Genomic DNA, 27,251 nt, shown 5'->3' with positions numbered 1-27,251 from the left:
TTTTCACCAGTCTCTCCATCTTATTTGAAAATAATACTGTTAAAATGATTTTGACATTTTCACATATAAATTTATTTTTTCCCAACTATAATTTTGGTTTTATGTACAAGTACACAAATACCACCTTATTTTTAATGTTTACCTTGAAGGGTAGAAAACAAAATGTTTTATAAATGTAGTATAAAATTACACATCTTCTCATGACGTCAAGTCAATAATCCACTAAACCAACTGTAACAAGGTGCATGCTTTAAACATCCAATTAAGAATAAATCTGAGCCAACATCTTGATGACAAGGTAATGTGCTGATACTGTGTTAAACGGATGTGGCAGTAATCCAAGGGATTACTAAGCACATGATTATTCAAATTAAAAAATAAAAAGGACAAAAGGTGTGGATTTTCTGGGCTACATCACAGAATATTTGTCTGGTGAAACCGTAATCCAGATTTGGGTGAAGGAGATTTTTAATAGATAACAAGTAATTCTTTATAATGATTTGAAAAAGTATGAGAACATATGAGAAAAGCTTAGTAATTTAAGATTTACTTTTGTAAAACCATGTGGACAAAGATTAAATGTTATGCTTGCATTTTGAACATTATAAATATAAAACACAAAACATTCAATGTTAAATACTGATCTCCCATGCCTGACCTGGATTTAGATATTGAGTATTTCCCATTTTAAAGAAAGAAAACTTTCAAAGTTTTGTCAATATTTAAAGTATATACTATTATTCCTCACCAAAATCTTCATGAAACTTAAAAGGCTGATATTAAAAGTAGTTTTTTTTTCTTAAATATGCTAAAACATGTGAGTTTGGATTAACCTTCAGATTTTCAAGGCATGAAAGACACATAGAGTACCCCAGAATATGTTTTAACACATTTAGGATAAGTTTGTTTACAATTGTGACAGTAATACCTTTAACTTTCAGACATGGAAAAAATACCCTAAGCAAACATACAGGGTGTTTTGGGTCAAGTTACTTCTTAGTACAAATAATACATTGTAGCAATCAATTTTTAAGCCGAATTCTTAGAATCATTCAAAAAACACTTGCAGTTTATAATTGTCAAGGCATTTATGTAATAGATAATACAACAAAACTTAGAAATAAAAAATCTCACACTATATTCCAAGTACCAAAATAAGAAAGAAACTGGCAAATTAAGAAATTATCAATGTTGCTCAGAAACATGCCTTACTTTTACTCTGAAATTCACTTTAACTCCTTGACGTATAATTTAATGCTTAAAAATAATATAGCTAAGTTGTTTAATAGTACTTATAGAATATTACTTTTCTGGGTAGACATGTTTCACACAACAGTTTTCAACGAATGCTGAGCATTCATTTGATAATTTTAATCATAATTTGACTCACTGATTAATGGATTAATAATTTATTCAGTAATTTAGATGCCATAAGAACCACTGAAAGGAATAATCTGATAGTTGCTCATTGTACAATCCTGCCCATTAGTAATACTAAGCTAAGAATCTGATAGCTATCCCACTCTGTTGAATTATGTGTTTCCATGTTTGTGATTTTGGTCAACAACAAAAAATCAATACGCAATGTCATGCTTTTTCCTTTTTTTTTTAAACAAGCAGCTCAATGATTTGGGAGATTGGTTAGTACAATACAGAGAACATAGAGAGAAAGTATAAAATGGCACTGAACACCAATGCCAATACTTATCTCATTATGGTTATAATGAAGGATATTATTAATATTTGTGTTATTTTTCTCTGGAACATAAATCAATGCCATTAACTTGAACTTGAGGTATATACACAATACACACACAACCTTAAGCAAAATACTTTTCATAAGTAACATTACATTTTAAAATATTGGAAACTGAATATCTGTGCTGATTTGTATTTTGACTTAATGGAACAAGAAGAAAACAACATTCAACTAGGGAGGGTTATACTGATAATAAAGCTCTTAAAATTCAAAATGTCTTCCTCTCCCTTTGTACTTACCACAGGCTACACAATATCCTGAGAGGATTCATTATGAGAAAAATGTCAATCACAGCTTTAATAACTTAACTTTGGAAAAAACTAATAAGAAAGTAAATTGGAAGGTGAGACTTCATCTTTGTTTTCAAATAAGTGGTCTTAATTTTTCTTCTTATAGAAAAAGTTTAAATCAGTTTATTATAAATATATCTAAACCATTAATTTTTGCAGCTTTCAGGTAAAGTCCAGCACTTCATTTATACAAAGTCTATGAGAAGAGGTCAGTAGAGATCATCTAATCTTAAGTCGTGACATCATCCATTCAAGTCCTTGGCACAATCTATAAAGAAAACAAAATCATTTGATTAAATTCTGAACTAAGAAGCTACAAACAGCAAACTAAAAGGCAGTATTTTTCATTTAGCTAAATAACAAATGAAACTAAATTTCATTTAGTTTAAGAACATTAAACATCAATAATATTCAGTGCTTGGGCTGCTGCAGTGAAGCCATATTCTCATACGTAATACACCTGTGCTTTTTTTGTCTTTCCTCTTTTTAAGACAGGATCTCCCTCTGTCACCCAGGCTGGATTGCAATGGCACAATCAATGGCAGCCATGACCTCTGGGCTCAAGCGATCTCCTCACCTCAGCCCCCCAGTAGCGGGGAGTAAAGGCGTGTGCCACCACGCCCAGCTAATACATCTGTGCTCTTTTGGTTCCGTTATATCTCTAGTCCCCAGAATGCTGTCTGACACTTTTAAAAAGCTTTATAATTATACAATGAGTGCCCACAGAAAGCAACATATGTCAAAAATATATCTGGCAATATGTATCAAAAATATTTAAAATATCAATACTCTGCATCTTTTTTTACTTCCAGAAATGTATCCTAAAAAAGAAAATCAGACGTAAACATAGACTTACATACAAAACTGTTCATTAAAGTACTTTTAATAGGAAAATAATTTCTGTCTAGAAATACAGAAAAAAATTCATTACATTTGTATGATGAAATATTTAAAATTTTCCTTTCAAAAATGATTTCATAATTCTCATCACCAGGAAATGGAGGAAATAAAACCATTTTATAATAGGATAAAATGCTCATGATATAAATGACAAATGGCAGAATATTAAACAAAATATATATTTTGTAGTTATTAAAACAAAGTATACACATGTTACATAAATATTATAAAATGTAAGTATATAAAACTTTTGAAGGCAATAAAATTTCATATTGGTAACATCAGTTATCACTGAACAACTGGTAATTGAACATAACCCAAAATACAGAAAAGGACGTTCATTCTGGTAAAAGAAACTAAAAGTTCAGCAAAAGAGAAATGGTTGTACACATTAAGTTACAATAAAATGAAGAACTGTTAATATGTATTAACTATTATCTATGACAAGCTTTTGTAGACATAAAAAACTATGCTACAATATTACATTTTTTTCAATTCAGATTTTTGTTAAGTATGAGTCTAATAATGTAAAAGAAGACACAAATAGAAAAAAGACAGCAATGAGGTAAATAAATGGTTGTTTTGGGGTGGTTATCCCACACTTTACTCCTGTGACTAGATTTGTTACTTTTAAACTGACAGGAAATAGTATATAAAAATAATAGAAGAAGAGATTGTTTAACTCCAAACTGATAAATGAACAGTAGTTACCTAATAGCAAACTAGAAACTGACTTAACATCCATTCTCTTAATTAATCTTTACAACACTGAGATCAGAATCCTCCCAATGTTACAGAGGAAATCCAGGGTTGGCAATGTTAGCAAATGGGAAAAGTGGGAGTCAAATGAAGTCTCACACCGAAGTTTGTGATCTCCAATCCACTGAATCAAAACGCTAATGCATACTAAAACCAATAATTTAGATCAAGGCAGCTGAACTATAAAAGAAAAACAGAACATTTCTCTCAAAACTAAACTCATCTACTACCTTCCTATTTTTAAAACAAAGTTGTTTTATCTCTTTTTAAAATGAAATTGAGTTGATACCAATGATACATTTTCCATACAATTATCAAAGTATATAAATTAAATCTATGTCAATCCTAGATGACTTGTCTTCATTGCCAAATATTATAAATCCACACTTTGGCTTGACAAAGATATATATATTAAACTATTTGACAAATATTTAACATATTTTTACTTAAATGAATACATGGATAATTGGTATTATCTGTGATTTTTTTAATGAACAGGTTTTTTTTTTTAATTAAAAAACCTTTTTTAAGGTTCTAATTATGCTCTTCCAAATGCTGGTAATAGTGCCTTCTATTAAGATTTAGCTTCAATAATTCATTATATTTGGTTTACCCTTCATCGTGGTCTTGAAAGGAAAACAATTTCTTCCACTTGAGCTAATTCGTCTATACCCCATGCTTTTGTCCTTTTCTAAAACCTCAAGAACCCCAAACTTAAGACCTCTATTTAGAATCCTTTATAGCTTATTTCTTTTTTCCTCTGCTTTTAAATGCAATCATGCATCATTTAATGACAGGGATACATTCTGAGAAATGTGTCAGGTGATTTCATCACTGTGTGAACATCACAGAGTGTACTTACACAAACCTAGATGGTACAGCCTAGTATGCACCTAGGCTCCGTGCTATACAGTCTGGTGCTCCCAGGCTACACACCTACATAGCATGTTACTGTACTAAATTCTGCAGATGACCATAACCCAATAGTAAGAACTTTTGTACTGAAACATATCTAAAAATAGAACAGGTTATTGTAAACATACAGTATTTTAATTTTAAGGGACCACCATCATATATGTGGTCTATCACTGACGAAAACATCATTATAGGGTGCATGACTGTATATACAGATCCACCATACTTTGGAAAAACAACAACAAAAATTGTACTTTATTTTGATCCGTCTTTTGCCTTTTTATCCTATTTCCAACCTCCTCTATTTCATCTGCCACACTCAAGAGTTTACAAAGCTATTTTTGCTTCCTAAAATATACCTCCTCTTTAAACTACACTTACCTCATGCCCACTCTCCCAATGCACAGAATTTGTTCTGACAAACTGGTTGAATGTACTCATTTGTTGTTAATTCAATGGTATCCTCCATCTCCTGGTCCTTGACCTTAGATTTGACAATGCCACCCACACCACTTCCTTCTTGAAATACTTTCAACTGTGGGCACTAGACAGGGCAAATTTCTACTCTAGGCACACACTTCTCTTCCAACACCTATCATTCCAGAACCAAGGACCATCATTGCTACACTCTCTCCAATTCCCTCAATCCTTCTTTTGTTTAAGTGCATCAGTTCCAACAGTCAGTAACCCCAAAGTAGTCTCAGACATAAATTATCTTTGATTTGAGCTTCTTTATGCATAAAATATCACTTACAAACAATTACTCTGTAGGACTGTTATGGGGATTAAATGAAGCACTATATGGAAAGCACTCCAGACACAGGACATGCTCAGCAAGTGTCAGGTCTTCAGTTCCACTATCATCGTAAAATGTATTTCCTAACTTCTCCAGCTGTCACTGATACTCCCATTTCTCTGAGCTCCTACAGCAATTTTAACAGCTACATGCTTACATGTTCAGTAGGTTTATGTGTATTATGTTTACGTTGTTTTACTATTTACAGAACCACCCTAAAAAGTCTCTGATTATAGACATGAACTACAGCTTATGTCTGCCCCTTACGATGTTTTGTACAGAAGAGCCTTAAATATTTAGGAGTTTAAAGAAGATATACATGTTTCTAAGCAATATACAAGTTCGATAACATCTAAGAGGAAGACTTCTTACCCCTCGCCAGTTAGAGCACAGCATGCCTGGATATGCCACTGGTGATCTTTAATAGAAGTTAGCTTCAAAAACTGGGAGATTTCTGCTACAGTCATGCATTCTTTAACATCTTGTTTATTAGCAAAAATCAGCAGTCCAGCTTTTCTTAGGTCCTATTAAAGCAAATAAAACTGTGAAGGCCAATACATTTTCCACATATTTTTCAACTTAATTAACAGAATCTTTTTCACAATCTTAGTAAACAAGAATTTCTCAACTATGTGACATAAAAGCATCTCATAGTGCATAGGCTGATAACACATTTTTTATATTTGTATGTGTTTACATATTTCTTGTAGTCTTAGACTACCATTTTCTATGGTCCTAAGTGCTATATTTAACAGTCATGTTTTCTGGTATATATACTACCCACCCCCTAAATCCAAAATTAGGCTTAAATGGCAAAGAACTACCTTTTAGCCTAATACTTGAGAGCTCTCCAAAATTCTACCTTGCCTATACTTTTCTGTTTTACCTTACATCACTCCTATATAAGTCCTCTGCTGTAATTAGCAACCTACCCTACTGTTCTCTACACAGTTTTGGGCACTGCCATCTCTATGTTGTTCATATCATTTCTCTTGCATATATTTCCTTCCCTCCAACCTCCTAAACCAGCCTTTCCCAACCATGATTCCACAAGAGAATTAAGCTCCACAGAAAACGATGAGTGACTACATTGCAAATCTTCCAATAATGTATGTAGCTAGTACCTTCTAGCTGCATAGGAAATAAATGAATCCATTTCAATATATGCCTTAAAGCTTAGGGCTTAATTCTCAGTTGAAGTTCTATCCTAAACCAATCCTATTCACCCTAATTTCTGTCACTGTATATGAAGATTTCTTAGATTTGAATATGTAATATGGCCATCTTGGAGTGGCATTAAACTTATCAAGTTTCCCCAATTAGAAGTTCTATCGCTTCAATGCTATGACTCAGAGGCAAGTTCTTTAGGCTTTCTGAATTTGTTCCTCATTATCTTTTGAGTATCTGATCTGAGCAAAACACCCACTGCATTAACCCTTTTCCAAATGTAATTGTGCACACTCCAAATAACAGGTATAATGTTTTACTCACAAAATAGGCCAAAGGTTCTTAGTCTCTTCCTGCCCCACTCCTCTCTACCTGCCAGTTTTAAAGCCAGGGACTTCCTTGACAATCTGTTTAAAATCACAGACCTTTCCCTGGAAAACGCACATATGCATATACACAAAATTTTTTAAAGTTTATGTACAATTTTAGAGTGTTAATAAATATCCTAAATTCCCTACATGGATACTGGGCCAGGAATCCATGAAGGATGTACTCAATTAGCAAATGAAATTCTCATAAAATTCTGCCTGTTATATATTAAGAGATATAAAATTAAGGTTTTGGTGCCACACTTGCAAATTTTCACAACTGTTGAATGGCATCTGTCTTCTTAGGGATTTTACTGAGATATTTTGGTTTTAATAATGTGTGTATGTGTTTGAATCAATAAAATCTTCAGCAGATACAAAATGACTCGTTAGAATATAGTTTTGATGATTCTGATGCAAATAAAAACATTAGTAGTGTATTTATATTTCTTATTTGGTTAAAGGAGTTACATAAAACATTTTACATAGCAATCAAGACTAGGCCAGGCGCATTGGCTCACGCCTGTAATCCCAGCACTTTGGGAGGCCGAGGCGGGCGGATCACAAGGTCAGGAGATCAAAACCATCCTGAGTAACACGGTGAAACCCCGTGTCTACTAAAAATAAAAAAAAAAATTAGCTGGGCGTGGTGGCGGGCACCTGTAGTCCCAGCTACTTGGGAGGCTGAGGCAGGAGAATGGCGTCAACCTGGGAGGTGGAGCTTACAGTGAGCTGAGATCACACCACTGCACTCCAGCCTGGGTGACAGAGCTACACTCCATATTAAAAAAAAAAAAAAAAAATCAAGACTGACTTTAGTTACAGTGCCCTCTGCAGGATGGTAGCTAGTAATGCTACCACAGTTTATACAGTTATCTGAATAAGCACGGTCAGAAAGGAATACTGCTACAATGTTCACAATTGAGATAAAGTATAACTTGTATACATATAGTCATTATCAAGGATATACAGTAAATATTTTTTCTTTTCTCCTAAACAGAAAATGAAACCATTAATCAGCTGGGCGTGGTGTGTCTCACACCGGTAATCCCAGCACTTTGGAAGGCCAAGGTGGGGGATGTCTTGAAGCCAGAAGTTTGAAACCAGCCTAGCCAACAGGGCGAAACCCCGTTTCAACTGAAAACATAAAAATCAGCAAGGTGTAGTGGTGTACACCTGTATTCTCAGCTACTTGGGAGGCTGAGTGATGAAAATCGCTTGAACCCAGGAGGTGGACGTTGCAGTGAGCCAAGATAGTGCTGGTGCACTCCAGCCTGGGTGACAGAGTAAGACTCTGTCTCAAAAAAACACAAATAAAAGAAACCATTATCAATAGTTGTTACGTGGCTGAGTCAATAAGTAGATGGACTTTCCATGGGATTTAATTCCTATCTTTCTATCTTCTCAGTTTCAGTATGTCTTGCTAGTGTGTGCTGAAGTCTTATATAGGTGAAGTTTGCTAACGTTGACATATTGAAAGAACAACCTTCTGACAAATACTTTGCACAAGTTAGGACACATGGTTTATATTATTGTAAGTAATTTGTATTCATTCTTAATGATGAAATGATTTGTAGAAGCCCCTAAACTGGAAATTGAAAAATACAAAAAGTAAAGCCATTTAATAAAAGGTCTCCAAATACCTTAAATCAATTTTTCTAGATCTCAAAGGTTCAAACTTTAGAGTTCTTGACTTTTAAGAAGTTATTTTATCAATTTTTAAATATTTAGAAAGAGAAGAAAATCTTCATTTGCTTTCTATTATATAACCCCAAAACTGAAATGTATACATTAGAACAGTAGAAAATAGATATATTAAATTAAGGCTGTTCATCAACTCGGCTTAACAAGGGGTCAAAGTATAACGTGAACAATGGTGATCTTTTGTACATAAGCCATTTCAAATACTTTAAAACCATTTCTGCTACAAATTTTAAGTCTAAGATATATTTTAGTTTTATCAAGGAGATGAATAACAGCAATTGCAAGACACATTTACTTAGTATCTTCTATATACCATACATAGTTGGCAATTTGTTTCTTAAAACTTCATTTGGTGGATGGGTGCAGTGGCTCACGCCTGTAATCCCAGCACTTTGGGAGGCTGCGGCGGGCAGATCACCTGAGATCAGGAGTTTGAGACCAGCCTGGCCAACAAGGTGAAACCTCATCTCTACTAAAAATATTAAAAAATTAGCTGGGTGTGGTGGTGGTGCCTGTAATCTCAGCTACTCGGGAGGCTGAGGCAGAAGAATTGCTTGAACCCAGAAGATGGAGGTTGCAGTGAGCCGATACAGTGCCACTGCACTCCGGCCTTGGCAACAGAGTGAGACTCCGTAACAAAACAACAACAACAACAACAGCAAAAACACTTCATTTGTGAAGGTAACTCCTAGAAGTTGAGTCACTCTGAATAAAATTTCAGACTTTGGTGTTTGGAACCATTTTAAAATTAATGAGCTTTAAAGTTGAACACTTCATTTATGATAAAACTTTGAAAATTATTTTAAAATTTTTAGTTTTGTATTTTGCAATACTGTAAAGAATCATTATCAGCAATGACAATAAGATTTTGTTGGTTTATGTAGTATGTATGAAACATCCAACTAACATCATGTCTACATTTATTTTTCACTCACACATTCTCACTCTTTGATCCATTTGTCTCTCTCCAGAACTCTGTTTGGCTCTTCTTGACCCTACTGAGTAGCTTGCTCAAACTCCCAACTTCATCTGTAATTCCTTTCTTCTCTGGTCATCTCCTCATTCAGTCTCCTTTCACTTTCCAACTAGGCCCTACTTATGTCTTCTTTTTTCCTCTGCTAATAAAGAGTCTGAATGAGAATACTCAAGTTCAAAACCTAGATTTTAAAAAGCTAGTCAAGTCACATAACCTTTCTGGGTCCCAGTGTACTCACCCATAACAGATAAGGTTAAGTGACCTATGTAAGTTAATGCCCTCAGCTAGTAAAAATCAAAGACTTTGAACCCTGCTACTGAGCTCTTCATATATTGATCCTGCTGCATATTGGCCAATTAGAGTAAAAATCAGATAAGGTGACTACCTGTTAACAAAGTAAAAGATATAGCCCAGAGACAAATAACATTTGTATCAATTTTTCTTTTTCCAAACTCTTCATAAAACCACCCTTTGGAATAAACTGAAAAATGCTGCATTTTTGCAAAATATGAAGTTGAAAAGAAAAAAAAAAACAAAAAACCTTTGTCTTCTGCCTCTGTTATGGGTTACTGCTTATATCCCAACTAGAAATGGAATTTGGCAAATGAACACAGAATGGCAAGATGTATTTCTGTAAATCTCCAGGAGGTTTAAACACAGCTGCCGGAATTAGAGTCCAAAATAGGAAAAGGTGCATCTTAGTGGTCATAAGGAAATGAGGAACCTCAACTTACAGAACTACTTTACTAGGTTAGGTTCCCTAAAGCCCTGAAAGGTTGCCTGAAATACACAAAATTCTTAAAGCAACTCTCAAAAGCAGATCATCAAATCAATAATAAAATTAACATAAAACTTCACTACAAAGATATCCCTGTTTTCCTAAGCTTTGCAAAAAATTTCACTGAAATAAAAAAACTCTATATATCTAAATATTTTTTCTATTCCTATCTATAAATATGAGTTGAGAAAGTAGCTTCTGCAATATCCAAAAATACTCAATTTTACTAAATACTATATAAACACTATAATATTATAGTTATGAAGTTGACTATATTATTGTTTTTTAAACTTATATTACCGTAATATTTTTCTATTTAAAAAATTTAATTTTTAAATCAATTTTTATTTCTACTTATTTATTTTTAATTTTATTTTATTGTTTGAGACAAGGTCTCACTCTGTCATTTAGGCTGGAGTGCAGTGGCAAGAGCAGCTCACTGTAGCCTTGACCTCCTGGGCTCAAGCAATCCACTTGCTTCAGTCTCCCGAGTAGCTGGGACTACAGGTGCATGCCACCACACCTGGCTACTTTTGTTTATTTTTCGTAGAGATGGGGTCTTGCCATGTTGCTCAGCTGGTCTTGAACTCTTGGGTTCAAGTGATCCTCTCACCTCGGTCTCCTAAAGTGCTGTGATTACAAGAGTAAGCCACTGTGCCCGGCCGGTATTTTTCAAGGACTAAGAAAATGTGGCTAGTCATCTAGTTTTGTTTAGTCAAAGGGACAGTATTAGAGAAATCTAACAGCAATTACATTTAAATATTAGTCTGCTGAGTAACAATCAAGAATTGCTAAGCACCCAGGTACTTTAAAATCTCATTTCCAATGATAATCCTCTGTATAATTAATCTATTCAAAATGCAAAATGACAGCCACTTATAGCAATTACTTTTGCCCAGGAAAATTGTGAAACCAAATGTACCTAGGATAACTAAAATAAAGTTCTGCAACTTACTCCATAATCTTTCTGCTGCTTCCAGATACATTCCAAATTGGGAGATGGCAAAATAATCAAGCAGGTGTGGCCAGCAAATAACTAAATATTTTTAAAAATTTGAAATTGATAGCACCCTCATGAGAAACTAGAAAACAAAATAGCCATTCACATACCCTTCCCCATATCTAATGTAAAAAGACTACTTACTTACCTCATGCGCTAACATTTTATAGAGCTCTTCTCTAGTTACAGAAATCCTCTCTCTGTCTGTACTGTCCACAACAACTATTACAAACTAAAATAATTACAAAAAAATTATTAGTGATTATATAATTTGGTATCTGTAAAATTTATAATGTGTTTATTTGATATTCAGGCTATTAATATCAAGAAATTGGAATCTTATGGTATTGTTGGAAAATCAGAGCTACCTATACATTGTGAAGCCAAAAGGTCTGATCAATTTTAATATATTAACTAATTTTTAGAGAAAAGAGAATATGATACTAACATTCCAATTAATATATATAACGCATATCTGTTTTCAGTATCTTAAATGCTAATGGGCCTATATCCATCTATGTGCACTACAAATCAGTAAGAAAAACATACAATATGATCCTGAATTTATTACTTCCAGGTAGATATTATTTGTTAATATCAATCTGAAATCCTAAAAGGGCATGGGTATGGGAGTAAAGTAATGTGACAGTTAAAGAAATCAATTAAAAAAAAAATCAACCAACTGCAAGAATAAATCTCTATCTAAAAACAAGCTCTTTTCCTTACATAAGCATCACCTGCTACCTGCAAGCACAACCCCTTCATGAACTGATGAGCCTGGGATCAGAAGGTGCAATGAAAGACTTGTGATTGCTGTGCAGGACTGAGCTCCACCGCACTGCTTCCTCAACTCCGTGAGCACCCAAAAGGAACAGATCAGCAGAAACAGATGGAGATTTAACTTACTCACTTTATGATAGCATTTATGATGCCCAAGTTGGTTCTGACTGCCTATTAGTAACATGCACTATTTATTTTTTGGACCTAGATCTTAATTTTTAAATAAACTCTTACGATTTTCTGGATCTTTTCTATTCTTCAGACTACATCAATCAAAACGCAGATGTATGAGAACTGTGACTTTACCTCCCCTCTCACTTGACAGCTCACTGATAGGAGACTTTATCACTGTAAGGCCCATTTTATTCCAAGGTATTTTAATAAAGCTGCTAATTTTCAGAGTGTTGGCATGAATTTGAAACCTATAGCATTATGTATACAGTAGCATATATACCGTTATAATCATACATAACTTCCCTTAGAAAAAAAAAGATTACATGCCTAATGCAGTGTTGGGAAATCAGGTTGTTAGATACACTTAATGGTTTCTTAATGACTTAAAAGTTAGCTTTATGTACATACAAACCAGCTTTATTAACTTATAACGAACACTACAAAAACAATTGTCAGTCTTCTAATTCACAGGTCTATGCAATGAGGCACTTAAATGTCAAGGGTCTGAAATTTCCTTTGGAAAATAATGTGTAAATAAAAAGACATGATTATCTCTAAAATGCCTTATAATGAAAAGAAAAACAATTATTTAATGTGCAATTGTGTTTTGTAAAAGAAAATAGTAAAACTGGCTAGGATTCAAACCACCAAAACCCTCTCATTTGGTGAGCTAAACTCAGTCAAACATAAATAGAGAGAAATGAAATTATAAACTATGAGATGGAAGTCATTTAAAAAAAAAAAACTACTAAAGACAAGTTCTGGGCTCAATACACAATCAAAACATAATTAACCACCAATTCTCCCTATAGAGGTTCAATGATAGTGGACATATTAAACAATGACCCTGGAATAGGAAATCAAAGATTTTACTCTGCTTAAACTCTCTATAAATTAACATACTGTGATATTTCAAAAAGATTAACTATAAGGGCTCAAATCTAGATGTTTTCCAAGCATTCTGTTTTCCAAGCATTAAATATCGTAAGAAACATTACCTCTGTGTTAGTATAGTAAGTGTTCCAGGAAGAACGAAGAGATTCTTGGCCACCAATATCCCACATTAGGAAACGTGTATTATTAATCACTATCTCTTCTACATTACTTCCTATTGTAGGAGATGTATGTACAACTTCATTCATAGAACTGGGGGAAAAAGTTTATATATATTTTACAATTAGCACAGAAGCTAACTTGCTTGAACAATTTTTTAATCAAGGACAAATCAGCATGAACTTTTATAATTTATACCTAAATATCTTTTTCCCACTAGTTTACAACATGAGTGAGGGTTTAAACAGGGCTAGAACTAGGTTGTAGGCTATCTGGCATATACTAGATCATTCCAGGAAACTATAAAAACAAATATTTTTCTACTTTCTTTTTTAAAATGTTACCCAGGCCGGAGTGCAGTGGCGTGATCATACATAATCAGTGGCATGAGGTTCACTGCAGCCTTGACCTCCTCAATAGGATCAAGCAATCTTCTCACCTCAGTCTCCTGAGTAGCTGGAACTACAGGTGTGCACCACTACATCCAGCTAATTTTAAAATTTATATATATATATATATATACACACACACATATATCTTATAAAGAGACGGCGTACCACTACGTGGCCCAAGCAGTTTCTCAAAGTCCTGGCTTTAAGCAATCCTCCCACCTCTGCCACCCAAAGTGTTGGGATAAAGGCGTGAGCCACTGCACACGGCCATATTTTTGTACTTTCTACAAACAAAAGAGCTTTAGCACAAAACAAATGGACAACTCAGTGCCAACTATATGCTCAATATCATATAAATTTCTTGCTTTCTACAAAGTATTGCTGAGATTTGGCTCCAGGTTTATAGCAACCTGCTTTCTTACAGGGTAACTTAGGTTTCATGTAATTTCTTACTGCATTCATTGATCGAATATCACCCAGGCCAAGAAAGTAACTAGAAATAAAATAATTTTCAAGACAGTTAATACTTACAATTGGTAAAGAATGGTAGTTTTCCCTGCATTATCCAGCCCAACAATGATAACTTTGTGCTCTGAAATAGAGAAAACACCAGTGATTTTTTCTTCAAAAAAGGAAAAAAAAGATTAATTCGATTATGGACAAAAATATATTCCGTATTTCACCCTTCTATCTATGGCACAATTCAGTGCATGGCACTTTATACTTTCTTGGAAGTCAAAAGAACATCCTAGGAAGACCACCAGAAGTGTGCCATTATACTCACCTTCCCCATTGCCATTATTCTAGAGACAACTCTCATCTTTCCAACCTCCTCTCTAGGAAGTCACAGCACTACATTTCCTCTACTCCTAGGCAAGCCTACTCTCAGTAAAGTAAACCAAATACAATCACAACGATCTACAAATGACTTAAAGTATAAATGTTTCACAATGGATTACGTCAATGAGGTTCTAACAGGAAATTCAGGCATCAACTGGGTACGTGTATGTGGAGTGGAATGAGTGGGAAGGAAAAAAGGACCATTTTTTAAATGGGTAATTGTAATTTATGAGTACCTTAAAGCCACAGGGCCACTGTAACATGAAAAACAAATCTAAGAACCGATGGCTATGGTGGCAGTGACTCCCTCCACCCGTTTGGCTTCTGTGGCACCACTTTCTCCAAGTTTTCTTCCTGTCTCTAGTCATTCAATTTTTTCAATGACTCCTCTTCCTTGGGTCTTCTTTCAAACATTCACGTCCCCAGATGTTTTCTTGCACCCTCTTCACATTTCAGCCAGGCACTTGTAAGACCCATCTATTTCCAGGCTGTCTGAAAGCAATCCGCAAAGACAGCACAGCATGTGGAAGAAGCTAGTGTCCAAGATGGCCTCTGGATAGTCATGCCATTATGTAGCCGCCTCCTCTTCAATCTGGGCTGGCCCTGTGACTTACTTTTAACCCATAGATGCAGCAGAAATGACCAGGCATGATTTCTGAGCCTAAATTATCAGAAACATTGTAGTTGCTGCCTGGCCGTCTTACACAAGTCCTCCTGTGGTAAGTCAGATACCATATAGCAAGCCCAAGACTGCTGTGCCTTTTAATGAGTAAGCCCAAGTTGATCATGTGGTGAGACCCTGTTGAAAGGGATGACCAGTCAGTCCCTATCTCTTCCAGCCATTCTAGCTGAGATGACAGACAGACAAGTAAAGAAGCCATCTTGGCTATACAGCATGGTCGAACATACGGAGTACTCTAATTTTATCTGCTATCTGACTGCAACCAAAGGAGACTCCCCAAGGTAGAACTTCCTAGCTGAGCTCAGTCAACTCATAAGAAACATGAAAAATAATAAATCATTGCTTTAAGTCATAAAATTAGAGTGGCTTACTACATAGAAACAGATAATTGAAGGAAATATTAATGGTATTATAAGACCTTGAGCAAATGACTTTTATTATTTCTCTGACCTTAAGTTTCTTCATTGTAAGATAGGGGAAATACTACCTATCACTCAGGGTTGTTTAACAATTAAAATAGCACACAGCAGCGCCTAGCACTGAAGAGGAGAGAGTTCTTAACCTGTTTTACTAGCCCAGGAAAAGATAAAAATTTACTAGAAACTGTACTTCAAATTTTGAATTTTGATCTTTTCCAAGGCTAGTAATATCCAGTACAACACTCTCAAGACACCGGGCAGTAGCAGTGAGCTGCAGCTCCCAGTCAGCCATGCAGTAACAAGGGTAAACAACCAATACTGCATAATAGTATATACTGGGCTATCAGACGGTTTTGCCCAACTGGAGGCTAATGTCAGTGTGCTGAGCACATTTAAGGCAAGCTAGGCTAAGCTATGATGTTCAGTAGGTTAGATGTAATAAATATGTTTTGACTTAAGTTACTTTCAACTTACAACAAGTTTACTGGCACATAACTACATCATAAGTTGAAAGGCATCTATAAACTAAAGTTCAAGTCACTCTCCCTACATAAGCTACACATATGTTCACAGCAAACATTTCTCTACAGCTACTCGTGGTATCACAAAATGCTGGAATTATCCTAATTATCCATTTAGGGAATTAGACCAATCCTTTAAAGTCTAGCTTTCCATGTAGAATCAATTTCTCCTGCTTTCCCACACTACCTCTAATCTACCACTTATCCTAATTATTTACATGTGCACTAATCTCAGCGTAAGAAGGCATCTTCCACCATATAGAATACATAATAATCATCTTTACATTTCTAGTGACTACAACTATTCCTGGCATAAAGAGGGTACTCAATAAATGTTGAATTAATATAAGTAATAAAGGTTGAGGATTATAACACCTCAGAGTAAGATCTTTATAATTCAAATGGTAGATGTTTTCCAAATAGTTGCCACTTACCAGAGGAAATTCCTAATGATCTATAGGCACCTGCTATTATACAAAAATAGGAAGATCAAGTAAATAAAACATTTTAATACAATCTATTTTATCCAGTCATCTATTTCTTTGTAAGAAAGAGCAGGCAGCTTAGAACCACTAGGGTCCTTAAATGACATGACCACCTGTCCCTTTTGTGAGTTATTAAGAATCATTTAAAAGACCTAGGGCCCAGGCTGGATGTGGTGGCTCACGCCAGTAATCCCAGCACTTTGGGAGGCTGAGGTGTCGGGTGGATCACCTGAGGTCAGGAGTTCACAACCAACATGACCAACATGGTGAAACTCCATCTCTACTAAAAATACAAAATTAGCGGGGCGTGGTGGCACATACCTATAATCCCAGCTACTTGGGAGGCGGAGGCAGGAGAATCACTTGAACCCAGGAGGCGGAGGTTGCACTGAGCCAAGATCATGCCATTACACTCCAGCCTGGACAACAAGAGTGAAACTCCGTCTGTTAGTTTCTTACAAGGTCCTTAATCAGTTAAGGAGGTTAAACACTTATTCCAACCATGTTACCATTTTTTTCAAAATAGTTTGCTATGCTTCTTTCATAACTGCTTTCAGAGCCTGAGGTACATTGAATATTGTCACCTAATGTTGGCAAATCTTTTAAACTTTTAAACTCTGAAGATGAGACAAGGTCTCACTCTTGTTGTCCAGGCTGGATTGCAGTATCACAATCATGGCTCACTGTTGCCTCAACCTCCCAGGCTCAAGCGATCCACCCACCTCAGCCTCCTGAGTAGCTGGGACCACAGGTGTGCACCACCACACCTGGATATTTTGTTTCTTTTGTAGAGATAGGGTGTCCCTATGTTGCCCAGGCCGGTCTCAAACTCCTGGGCTCAAGCAATCCTCCCACCCCAGCCTCAAAAACTGCTAGGATTACAGGTGTGAGCCCCTGTACCTGGTCTGAATTCATCTTTAGAGCAAGGCCATGCCTGCATGAGGGCCAGGTAATCGAGTCGTTGGGAAAAGGTACCTTTGCACCTACAAAGTTTTTAAATAGCATGGCAATTCTGCCTAACTCCATTTTTCTATGTCCCAAAATTAAGCATTCCCTTTCTGATGACATAACTGCTCTACAGTTTTATTAATACAAGCACTCATAAACATTTTTAATACAACTAGAATTCATTATCAAGCTATACTCTGACTTGGAAAAGTTTTTAGCTTCTCAGGTGAATACTGATTTTTAATCATAGCATTCTCAAAATGTCAGCTTATTTTTAAGTTCCAGGAATATATCCCGCCCCGCCTCCTCTCCATTCCCCCAATGTATTAGCTACAGGCCAGAATTTAGACGGGCTTGTCAGTAACAGGAAGAAAATACAATTACTCTGACAAATAAAAGAAATGGTACCCTAAAAATAGTACAAAATTAGCAGGAAAAGTCCAAAAGGAAACAAAAATATAGGCAAGAATCTATAATATATAACAATAAAGAATGAGTAAAAAATGTGTATATGTACAAATAATGTAGACAGAGACCACAAAGTAAAAAACAGTACTCTCTTAGTTTCTTACAAGGTCCTTAATCAGTTAAGGAGGTTAAACACTTATTCCAACCATGTTACCATTTTTTTCAAAATAGTTTGCTATGCTTCTTTCATAACTGCTTTCAGAGCCTGAGGTACATTGAATATTGTCACCTAATGTTGGCAAATCTTTTAAACTCTGAAGATGAACTTGACTTTAAAGTGGGAGACAAGCCACCTAATATCATCTTGGTCATAAGGTAAAAGGTATCTAAAATGAGGGCTTTTTGTTGTTAAGTGAAATATGAAGAACTATTTAAAATTTTGTTTCCAAAGAACTTCTAAAAGGAGTTTCAAAGGATACACTGAATAACAGTAGGACATATCGGTGAAAAAACTATATAGCCTCCTAAAATGATAGCTTTAAAGTAAAACCTCATCTGGCTTTAGTACAGGTATTTTTTAAAGTGGTCTCCTTACTTCAGCCATGTCCCTAGGACTTGTCCCTAGGGACTTGGTTATTATGTCCTAATTCCAAACCTGGTGCTTTCTAACAGTTCTATTAGGAAAAACTAGCTAGGCGAAAACTACTAAAATAAAAAAAAAAGAGACTCTTAGGCTGGGCGTGGCAGCTCACACCTGTAATCCCAGCACTCTGGGAGGCCGAGGCAGGTGGACCACAAGGTCAGGAGTTCAAGACCAGTCTGGCCAAGATGGTGAAACCCCATCTCTACTAAAAATACAAAAAAATTAGCCAGGCGTGGTGGCGCATGCCTATAGTCCCAGCTACTCAGAAGGCTGAGGCAGAAGAATCGCTTGAACCCAGGAGGCAGAGGTAAGATTCCTTATCATACCTGGCCACTAGCTGAACATGATCACCAAGGTAAAATTGCTCTGAACAAAACCATGTGCAACAACACAGAGACAAGTCTAAGATAAAGCAGATGGCAGAAATTACTCATTCCAGAATTTCATCTTATAACACAAGTTAGTTGCCTACTGAGGAAAGGAAAAACATTAACTGTTTCAAGATGCATCATCTTTTACACCCACTGTATGGAATGAACTAGAGAATCAATAAGCTGAAATTAGATAACCTATCCTGTGGTGGATTAGGATTTAAACTGCTTTAAATCTTTCTTAACAGTGCCTAGAAATAAAGCACACTGGAGAAAGAAGGTATAGTAGATGATACAGGGTAGGAATCCACATGTCTCGGCCAGGCGCGGTGGCTCACACCTGTAATCCCAGCACTTTGGGAGGCTGAGGCGGGTGGATCACTTGAGGTCAGGAGTCCAAGACCAGCTCGGCCAACATGGCAAAATCCCGTCTCTACCAAAAATACAAAAATTAGCTGAGTGTGGTGGCACACACTTGTGGTCCCACGTACTTGGGAGGCTGAGGCATGAGAATCAGTTGAACTTGGGAGGCGGAGGTTGCGGTGAGCCGAGATTGTGTCACTGCACTTCAGCCTGGGCGACAGAGTGAGACCCTGTCTCCAAAATAAATAAATAAACAGAATCCACATGTCTGGCACAGTGGAAAATGTTAATAGAGAAAAGCGCATCAGAGCCGGTGATAAGAAAGAAATGAAGTGGCTAGCCGTGGAATTTGGGCAGGGAAAGAAATCCAGTCCTGCCCTACAAAGTTAGAAATGGCTGGAAGTCCTAGTAGGTGAAAGGTTAGGTTAGTATTACGGTAGAACAGGAAAGATGAAAGGTAAAATGGCTATGAACAAGAGGAGGGAAACTAACCAAGGTCTGAAGCTTTGGAGGACCCATAACCTTCTGTCTGCACCTGAAAGTGAGTAAGTAAACTGAGGTAATATATTAGATAAACATGATGAAAAAGGATGAGTGTGACAAAGAAAGCTAAACCTTAGCCCAAATCTTCCCCTAACTCTTCTTGACCTACCTACTAAAATTTAGAAAAGCTGCTCTACTTGGTCTCTAGAACGTGTCATAAACTTTCCGATCATTTAATTTTGCTCACGCCATTCTCCACACTGCAGACCTTACTCTTCTGCCTAATTTTACAAACTCAATGAATTCCTATATACTTACAAATGCATAAATATGCAACCATGCCCCCAAACTCTTAAGACCTAAGCAGATTTCCAAAGTCAATCAAGGGAAACCAAACCAATACATTTGAACATACCATATTCTTAACAAATGGTTAAAATACTTGAAAAACAAAAAGGAAGAAAGAAACTCTAATCAAACATAAACAGAACCTGGAAAATATCCCAAAAAACCACATGTAGTCTGAGATCTCTGGAGGGCCATTCCAATGAAGAATCCATGATTCAGAGGATCTTTACCTCCTTATTCCACCCAAACACCTACAAACGACATTCATTGCCAAGTTCTAGTTGCTCTCTCCCAAGACATAGCTCTATTTGAGTTATTTTTGTGTGTGTTTTTACAATAAAGCACCAATGAGTTTTTTCTTTTTCTTTTTCTTTTTGAGGTGCAGTCTCACTCTGTTGCCCAGGCTAGAGTGCAGTGGTGGGATCTTGGCTCAATGAAACCTCCACCTCCTGGGTTCAAACGATTCTCCTCCTGCCTCAGCCTCTCAAGCAGCTGGGACTACAGGCAGGTGCCATCATGCCCGGCTAATTTTTTTGTATTTATTTATTTGAGACTGAGTCTCGCCCTGTTGCCCAGGCTGGAGTGCAATGGCATGATCTCGGCTCACTGCAACCTCTGCCTCCCAGGTTCAAGGGATTCTCCTGCCTCAGCCTCCCAAGTAGCTGGGCCTACAGGCACGCACCACCACGCCCGGCTAATTTTGCATTTTTAGTAGAGACAGGGTTTCACCATATTGGCCAGGCTGGTCTCAAACTCCTGACCTTGTGATCCACCTGCCTTGGCCTCCCAAAGTGCTGGGATTACAGGCGTAAGCCATCTGTACATGAATCATCAGAAGTTTACCGTACCCGGCCTAATTTTTGTATTTTTAGTAGAGACGGGGGTTTTGTCATGTTGGCCAAGCTGGTCTAGAACTCCTGACCTCAGGTGATCCATCTGCCTCGGCCACCCAAAGTGCTGGGATTACAAGCACGATCTACTGTGTCCCGGCCACCAATGACCATTTTTAATAGCTTCCTAAATCTAAGACATAGCATGTAGGTCACAATGAGAACTATGAACTTAAGACCAAACTCTGCAATGGGCTCAAAGACAAACATGTCAACTCAATGATAGGGTCAGATTAGTCACAAAGTTTTTAATACTAGATCAACTTTCTTTGAACATCTTTACTCTCACCACCACAGCCTGTTCCTTTCATTAGCAAGAAGTAAAAGCATCTATACAAAATGTAAATTTGTAGCCAAAAAGTGCTATAATGCACTTCATAATAAAGACCCCATAGAATCTCAATATGCCTACTATGAGAATGTTATTATGGACAAATGTAATAAAACTTTCAGCCATTCCAACTCTTTGATGCATGCAAATCATCAGAAGTTTACTGCTTAGTATGATTTTTTCTTTTAGACTATGTCACAGCATTCCTGTATTTACTCAAATAAGCCACAACCACCACACTGTTCTAATGCTTTGATGGAACTGTGAATTATCAATTAGGCTTCAATGTACCAATCAATACTTTACAGTTTTGTCATGAAAATGCTTCTTGTTTCCCTTCTCCTTCATTTCCTTTTGACGCACTCAGGCAATCTACCAGTTCCATTCATTGCCAGTCTTTAAAAGTTAATATATACTCCCCCCAACTCATCAGTCAATAACTTAAGCATAATAATAATTGTTATTGTAGAGAATTACTATCTCTGTGAATCATACAACATCGGAAAACACAAAAACACCAAGGAAAATAAATGGAGAGTCATCCTAATTCATCATTCTTACCTCATATCTGAACTATCACTAAGCCCTATCAATTCTTTGTCTCTCAGAGCAAAAAATTCCATTTGTCAAGTTCACTAAAGTTCTCTCAGTCCATAGAGCAGATCCTGGAATAAAGCATGAGCTTAATATTTTTCATGAATAAGTAAATCAGATCTGGAAAATATAAAGGTTAGGAGGGAGATATCTGATCAAGTCATTTTGTATTAAAAGTTCAATTTTTAAAACTTAAAAGTCTTATCAATAAAAAGAAAGTTTGAAAATAAATTTGCTATTACAGTAATGGCAAATGAAGTTTCAGGGTAATAATCAAACCTCTTTTGCACTATGAGGTTGCTGAAAAAAAAAAAGCAATGATTATACATGGCAAAATTAGAGATCCAATCAGGAGGCAGAAATCACACAATAATCTGAACTTGGAAAGTTCAACATCAAAAAAATATTACAGGGGACTGGAGTAATGAAAGACTGGCTAAAAGATTACAGGAATGACAAACATAAGAAGCACTCACTACCCCTAAGGTTGAGATAAAGGTCCTCCCACTCCCTTCAGACTTAGATGCAGACCTCCTTGGAGGGCACAAACACTGGCTGACTGAATGGCAGAGAAGCAGCTGGTGGGACCTGCCCAAAAATCCTCCCTCTTCGGTGCTGGGAAAAACTGTTTATTGAGAGGTATTTCACTGGAGACCTTTCATTATGAAACCAGCTAAGACGGGTACTAGCGGACGCTGCTGGCTGCTGCTGACCACTGTGCAGTACAAGAGCCAGGCCTTGGAGAAGGTGTTCATGCTACAAGCAGAGCCCATCAAGAAAGCACACTATAACTAAACACAAACACCCTTTCCTCCTGCAATGCCCCTCCAGTGCAGCCTATCAACAAAGCTTAACATTTTGCCCAGTGGTAAAAGAAAAACGTTTAACGGACCCAGCTCCACTTCCACAGAGCATGTAAAAAGGGTTTACAAGTGGTCTCTGACTTGTGATATTGTAAAAGCAATACACATTCAGTAGAAACCATACTTCAAGTACCCATGTAAAGATTCTGTTTTTCACTTTCAGAACAGTATTCAATAAATTACATGAAATATTCAACCTTTATTATAAAATAGGCTTTGAGTTAGATTTTGCCAAACTGTAAACTAATGTAAATGTTCTGAGTATGTATAAAGCAAGCTAGGCTGAAGCCATGATTTTCAGGAAGTCTGGCATATTAAACTCAATTTTTACTTACTGTATTTTCAATTTACAGTGGGTTTACCAGGATATAATCCTATCATAAATTGAGGAGAACGTGTATTAGAAGCTAAGAGGCAAGTCTACCCCTTGGCTACTCAGCTTCCGTCTGTACTCTTCTCTACACATTTGAACTCCCTTATAATAATAATAATAAGCCAGAGGCAGAGGTGGCTTCCTCAGTATCAGGTTCCTGAAGCACAGGCAGCTTCTCCTGCACCCACTGATACTTACAATTCCTTTTCTAGCAACCAATCAAGAGAGCAATACAAGGCCATTAAGGAGGAAATTCCACAACTTCTTTTATAGTTCACATCAGAGTCAGTTCTTTTTATCTGAGTCCTTCTTATACAAAGTCCTTCTTATATGAAGTTGTGGGCAAATGTGTGTGTGTGTGTAGAACTGACTCTGGCACTCGGTTAAAATCCAGGGGTGTGTGTCTGTGTATGTAGGAGAAATAATTCTGGAACTAGATAATCTTGGTTAAAATCCAGGTCTATCACTATAGTGCTTTAAGCAAGTTACCTGTTTCCTTGCCCCTGTAAAATAAGGGGAATAATATCTACTTAGTAGGGTTGTTGTGAAGAGTAAATCAACTAAGCGAAGATTAAATCAAACAACCTATGTGAACCTTGCACAAGTGTTAACCACTATTATTTTACTTGTAGAGACAATGTGAGTTAATTTCCTGTCTCCCCACACTACATGAAAGCTTCATAAAGGCAGTGGAATTTGTCTGTTTTGTCTGCTATTCCCACCACCTAGAACAGTTCCTGGACTAAATAGGTGTTTAAATATTTGTTTACTGAAAACAAGTAAACCACTGATCACAAGCTCTTCTATAAAAAAAGTTACTAATAGCAACTTTTCGAAGTTCTAAAGACAACCTAGAGTTTAGCAACTAAAAAAGTTAACAGGGGGAGGAGGAGGGAGGAAAAAATAATGTCGATTTCTTCTTTAAAAAGACCAAAAATCAGCAGCACATTCCTTCAGTGTTTTAACTTGCCTGACTCTGGCATATACCAGTTGTATGGCATGGGGAAAAAAAAAATCATTCCACTTGAGCCTCAGTTTTCCCTTTTCAGGGAAAATAACTACTTCAAAACATTGTTAAAATATAAAATACAATAAAATGATTTAAATGACAGCATCTAGGATAAAGTTTGTACTCTACTAAAGCTCAGTATCATCTAAATTTGACCTCCGGTTTTTCTAGTTCGAACAGTATACAAAGAGCTTTCACTGTGCACTCAATCTGAGCTTTAACTGAAAAAGCTGTTCTAAGGGGGTTTCAGAAACAGGAGATACTGCTTAAAGTTTCATCAGACGGCAAATTCTGTAATCTCCCGAAACATTCTTTCCAAGAGTTTCTACGTAAAGAATATTAAGATTGTATTCTGAATCCACTGAAGGTAAAACAAGTGCATCCAAGACATATCTAACTTAAATATGTCCTATACAGAAAAAAAAAAAAACCCTGCCGTGGCTAATGCCTGTAATCCTAGCACTTTGGGAGGCCGAGGCGGGCGGATCGTGAGGTCAAGAAATCGAGACCATCCTGGCCAACATGGTGAACCCCCATTTCTACTAAAAATACAAAAATTAGCTGGGCGTGGTGGCACGCGCCTGTAGTCCAGCTACTCAGGAGGCTGAGGCAGGAGAATCGCTTGAACCCGGGAGGCAGAGGTTGCAGTGGGCCAAGATCACTCCACTGCACTCCAGCCTGGTGACAGAGCAAGACTCCGTCTCAAAAAAAAACAAACAAACAAACAAACAAAAAAAAAACCAACAAATATCTGGCATTAGATTAAATGGTGGATATTCTGAAAAGTGACCCTATTGATAAGACAGCCACATTGTTTACCAGAAGAGAAATAATTTATTCACATTTTCACAATATTCACATCTAATTTTCTAGAACTTAACTTCATTAATTCCTCTATTAATTTCTGCCAAACTGACATAAATGTCCTGTCAAAAAGTACCACAAAATACAGGTTATAAAAACACTACTATTAGCAATTTGTAGTGATACCAGAGCACACATCCTTATTATTTACTACTCCAAGGAGCTGTTGGCAAAGTTCTCAATTATTCTTAACTTACAGAAACAAATAATTTTATCATCGACTCAAAACAGAAAGTGGTGATATCTATTTTTCTGGCAGTACTAGAGCTCAATTAACAAGCAGTCTTTCTAAACCTCACAGCAGATGAAATACTAGCTTTGCTAAAAATAATATAAAATGATGGATGTTAAAACTAGAATAGATCTTATCTACTATAAGTACCACCAGTCTTATAGCAATGTAAGTTTTAATATTTGAAATGTAGAAATAAAGTTTGCAAGATTTGTAGGCTCCACAGAACCCTGATGTTCTAGGTGAGAAAACCTAGACCAGAAAACCACAGTTTAAGTGACTGGTTCCCACTCTCTTGCTCCCAACACAAACAGCCAGTCCAGTCAGAGACAGTGCTGATTAGAACTGATTTTCTCTACATTATGAAAACTCTTCTTATCAGAAAAAATAATACTGCCCTTTCTTTCGGTATCACGTTATCTACACATTTGCGTGTGTGTGTGTAAAAGATACATTAGGGATCACAAGTTCTAGTTATGCTTGCTTCCCCTAAGCTTCTTACAAGAGTAGCTAGATCATGAAGGAGGTGGTTGTAGTACGTGTACATAATAGATACCAACATTCACGTAAGTCTTTATTGGAAAACTGGGATGTAACACCACCAACCAGCTTACACAAGAGAAAAACACAAACTAAGTTACTGATAGCAGGATGATGAACCACCCAACGAGTTAAAAAGAAACAGAAGTACGCCACTATATCTTAATAAGTATCTAGTCTTTGGGTTCAAATTATATTCTTTCCCCAGTTTTAGTCATTTTGTAACAAATTTTAATAAGCCTGATATGTATTTCATGGCCATGTCTGAGGTTGGCTGAACTTAGGCATCCCTATATAACACACTTTACACTTAGTAACTTGCTAGTTACCTATGGTTAACAAATGTTTCATATGGTATGTTTTTAAAACTTTCAGTGAAACACTTTAACACTTTTAACCCAGCAAAACAAACAAAAACTGTCTAAGCCAATAACCCACACGAGTAGAAAAATGACCTTAAGCTTAACCTGAAACACAGGTATAATAAGTAAAACAAATGGAGAGAAGTCCATCTCAATTCAGGAGGCAGAAGAACCCCCGCTGCCCCCAACACACACAAAGAGGGATGGCAGTGGAAGCCAGGCTCATAAACCAGAGGTGTACTGGACAGGTCAAGCGATTCCTCCCGTTTTCCGCATTCTGCAACAGCCGTCGCTCAGTGGTGCGGTCAGGGCCGCAATCTATAACCTTCATTCCAGAAGACCCCAGCATTTCTATGTGGTGTCCAAATCCAATTGGTGAGCAAAGAAAGGGCTGAAAGGCCAGGCCGTGATACTCAGGGACGTTGGACGTAGGGCAAGAAACATTTTCCACTCTCAATCGAAATCGGAGCAATGGGTGTATTGCGGAAAAGACTTATTAGGAAGGTCCCCTAAGCTGCGAGTCAGGAACCATCCCGAAGCTCGGGAGCGGGGACCGAACGGTCCCGGGCCTGTATTGGCGCAGCCTGCACCCCGCGCTAAGGCGGCGCCCGACCGCGCCGCCCACATTCCGGAAGTATTCGGAGACCCCCACCCAGCCGGCCCGAGCTGACCCTCTCCTCCACCCGTACGCCCGCGGACCGAGCTCCTCACCCTGGTGATTGAACAGTCTCCATATTCTGGTGAAGAGAATTCCCATCCTCGGGCAGCGGACCCCCCCTCCAGACACCCGGGCCGCCTGGCTTCCCCTGGCTCAGGCTGAAGGGGAGGAGAGAGACGCGTTGGAGCCTCCGCCTCTGCTGCTGTTCCCGCG

The 27,251-nt window shown here is 37.0% G+C and overlaps 1 protein-coding gene across 2 annotated transcripts; it reads right to left on the bottom strand.

The window, feature by feature from the left end:
* On the bottom strand, window positions 1-27,251 carry ARL5A (ADP-ribosylation factor-like 5A). Of its 2 annotated transcripts, none has more exons than XM_011943051.1 (6): window positions 27,092-27,251; window positions 14,343-14,403; window positions 13,365-13,512; window positions 11,561-11,644; window positions 5,792-5,943; window positions 1-2,317 (listed from the first exon to the last, which is right to left on the bottom strand). In XM_011943051.1, exons 1-6 carry the CDS (start codon window positions 27,135-27,137, stop codon window positions 2,269-2,271), a joined length of 540 nt encoding a protein of 179 aa, XP_011798441.1. In that variant the 5' UTR covers window positions 27,138-27,251; the 3' UTR covers window positions 1-2,268. The 2 variants fall into 2 exon arrangements, with proteins under 2 accessions (XP_011798441.1, XP_011798442.1); XM_011943052.1 differs by having other exon boundaries at window positions 2,263-2,317; window positions 5,785-5,943.

This window comes from Colobus angolensis, unplaced genomic scaffold, assembly GCF_000951035.1.
Source record: "Colobus angolensis palliatus isolate OR3802 unplaced genomic scaffold, Cang.pa_1.0 Scaffold215, whole genome shotgun sequence".
Classification (NCBI taxonomy): Eukaryota; Metazoa; Chordata; class Mammalia; order Primates; family Cercopithecidae; genus Colobus; species Colobus angolensis.
This window is presented reverse-complemented; position numbering and strand designations above follow the sequence as displayed.

Bases quoted from the DNA above. Each gene is read 5' to 3' on its own strand.
- ARL5A (XM_011943051.1), bottom strand. From the start codon at position 27,137: ATGGGAATTCTCTTCACCAGAATATGGAGACTGTTCAATCACCAGG. The intron at 14,404-27,091 runs GTGAGGAGCTCG...TCTCTATTTCAG, and splicing joins GAGACTGTTCAATCACCAGG to AGCACAAAGTTATCATTGTT. The intron at 5,944-11,560 runs GTAAGTAAGTAG...TTGCTTTAATAG, and splicing joins ATAAAATGTTAGCGCATGAG to GACCTAAGAAAAGCTGGACT.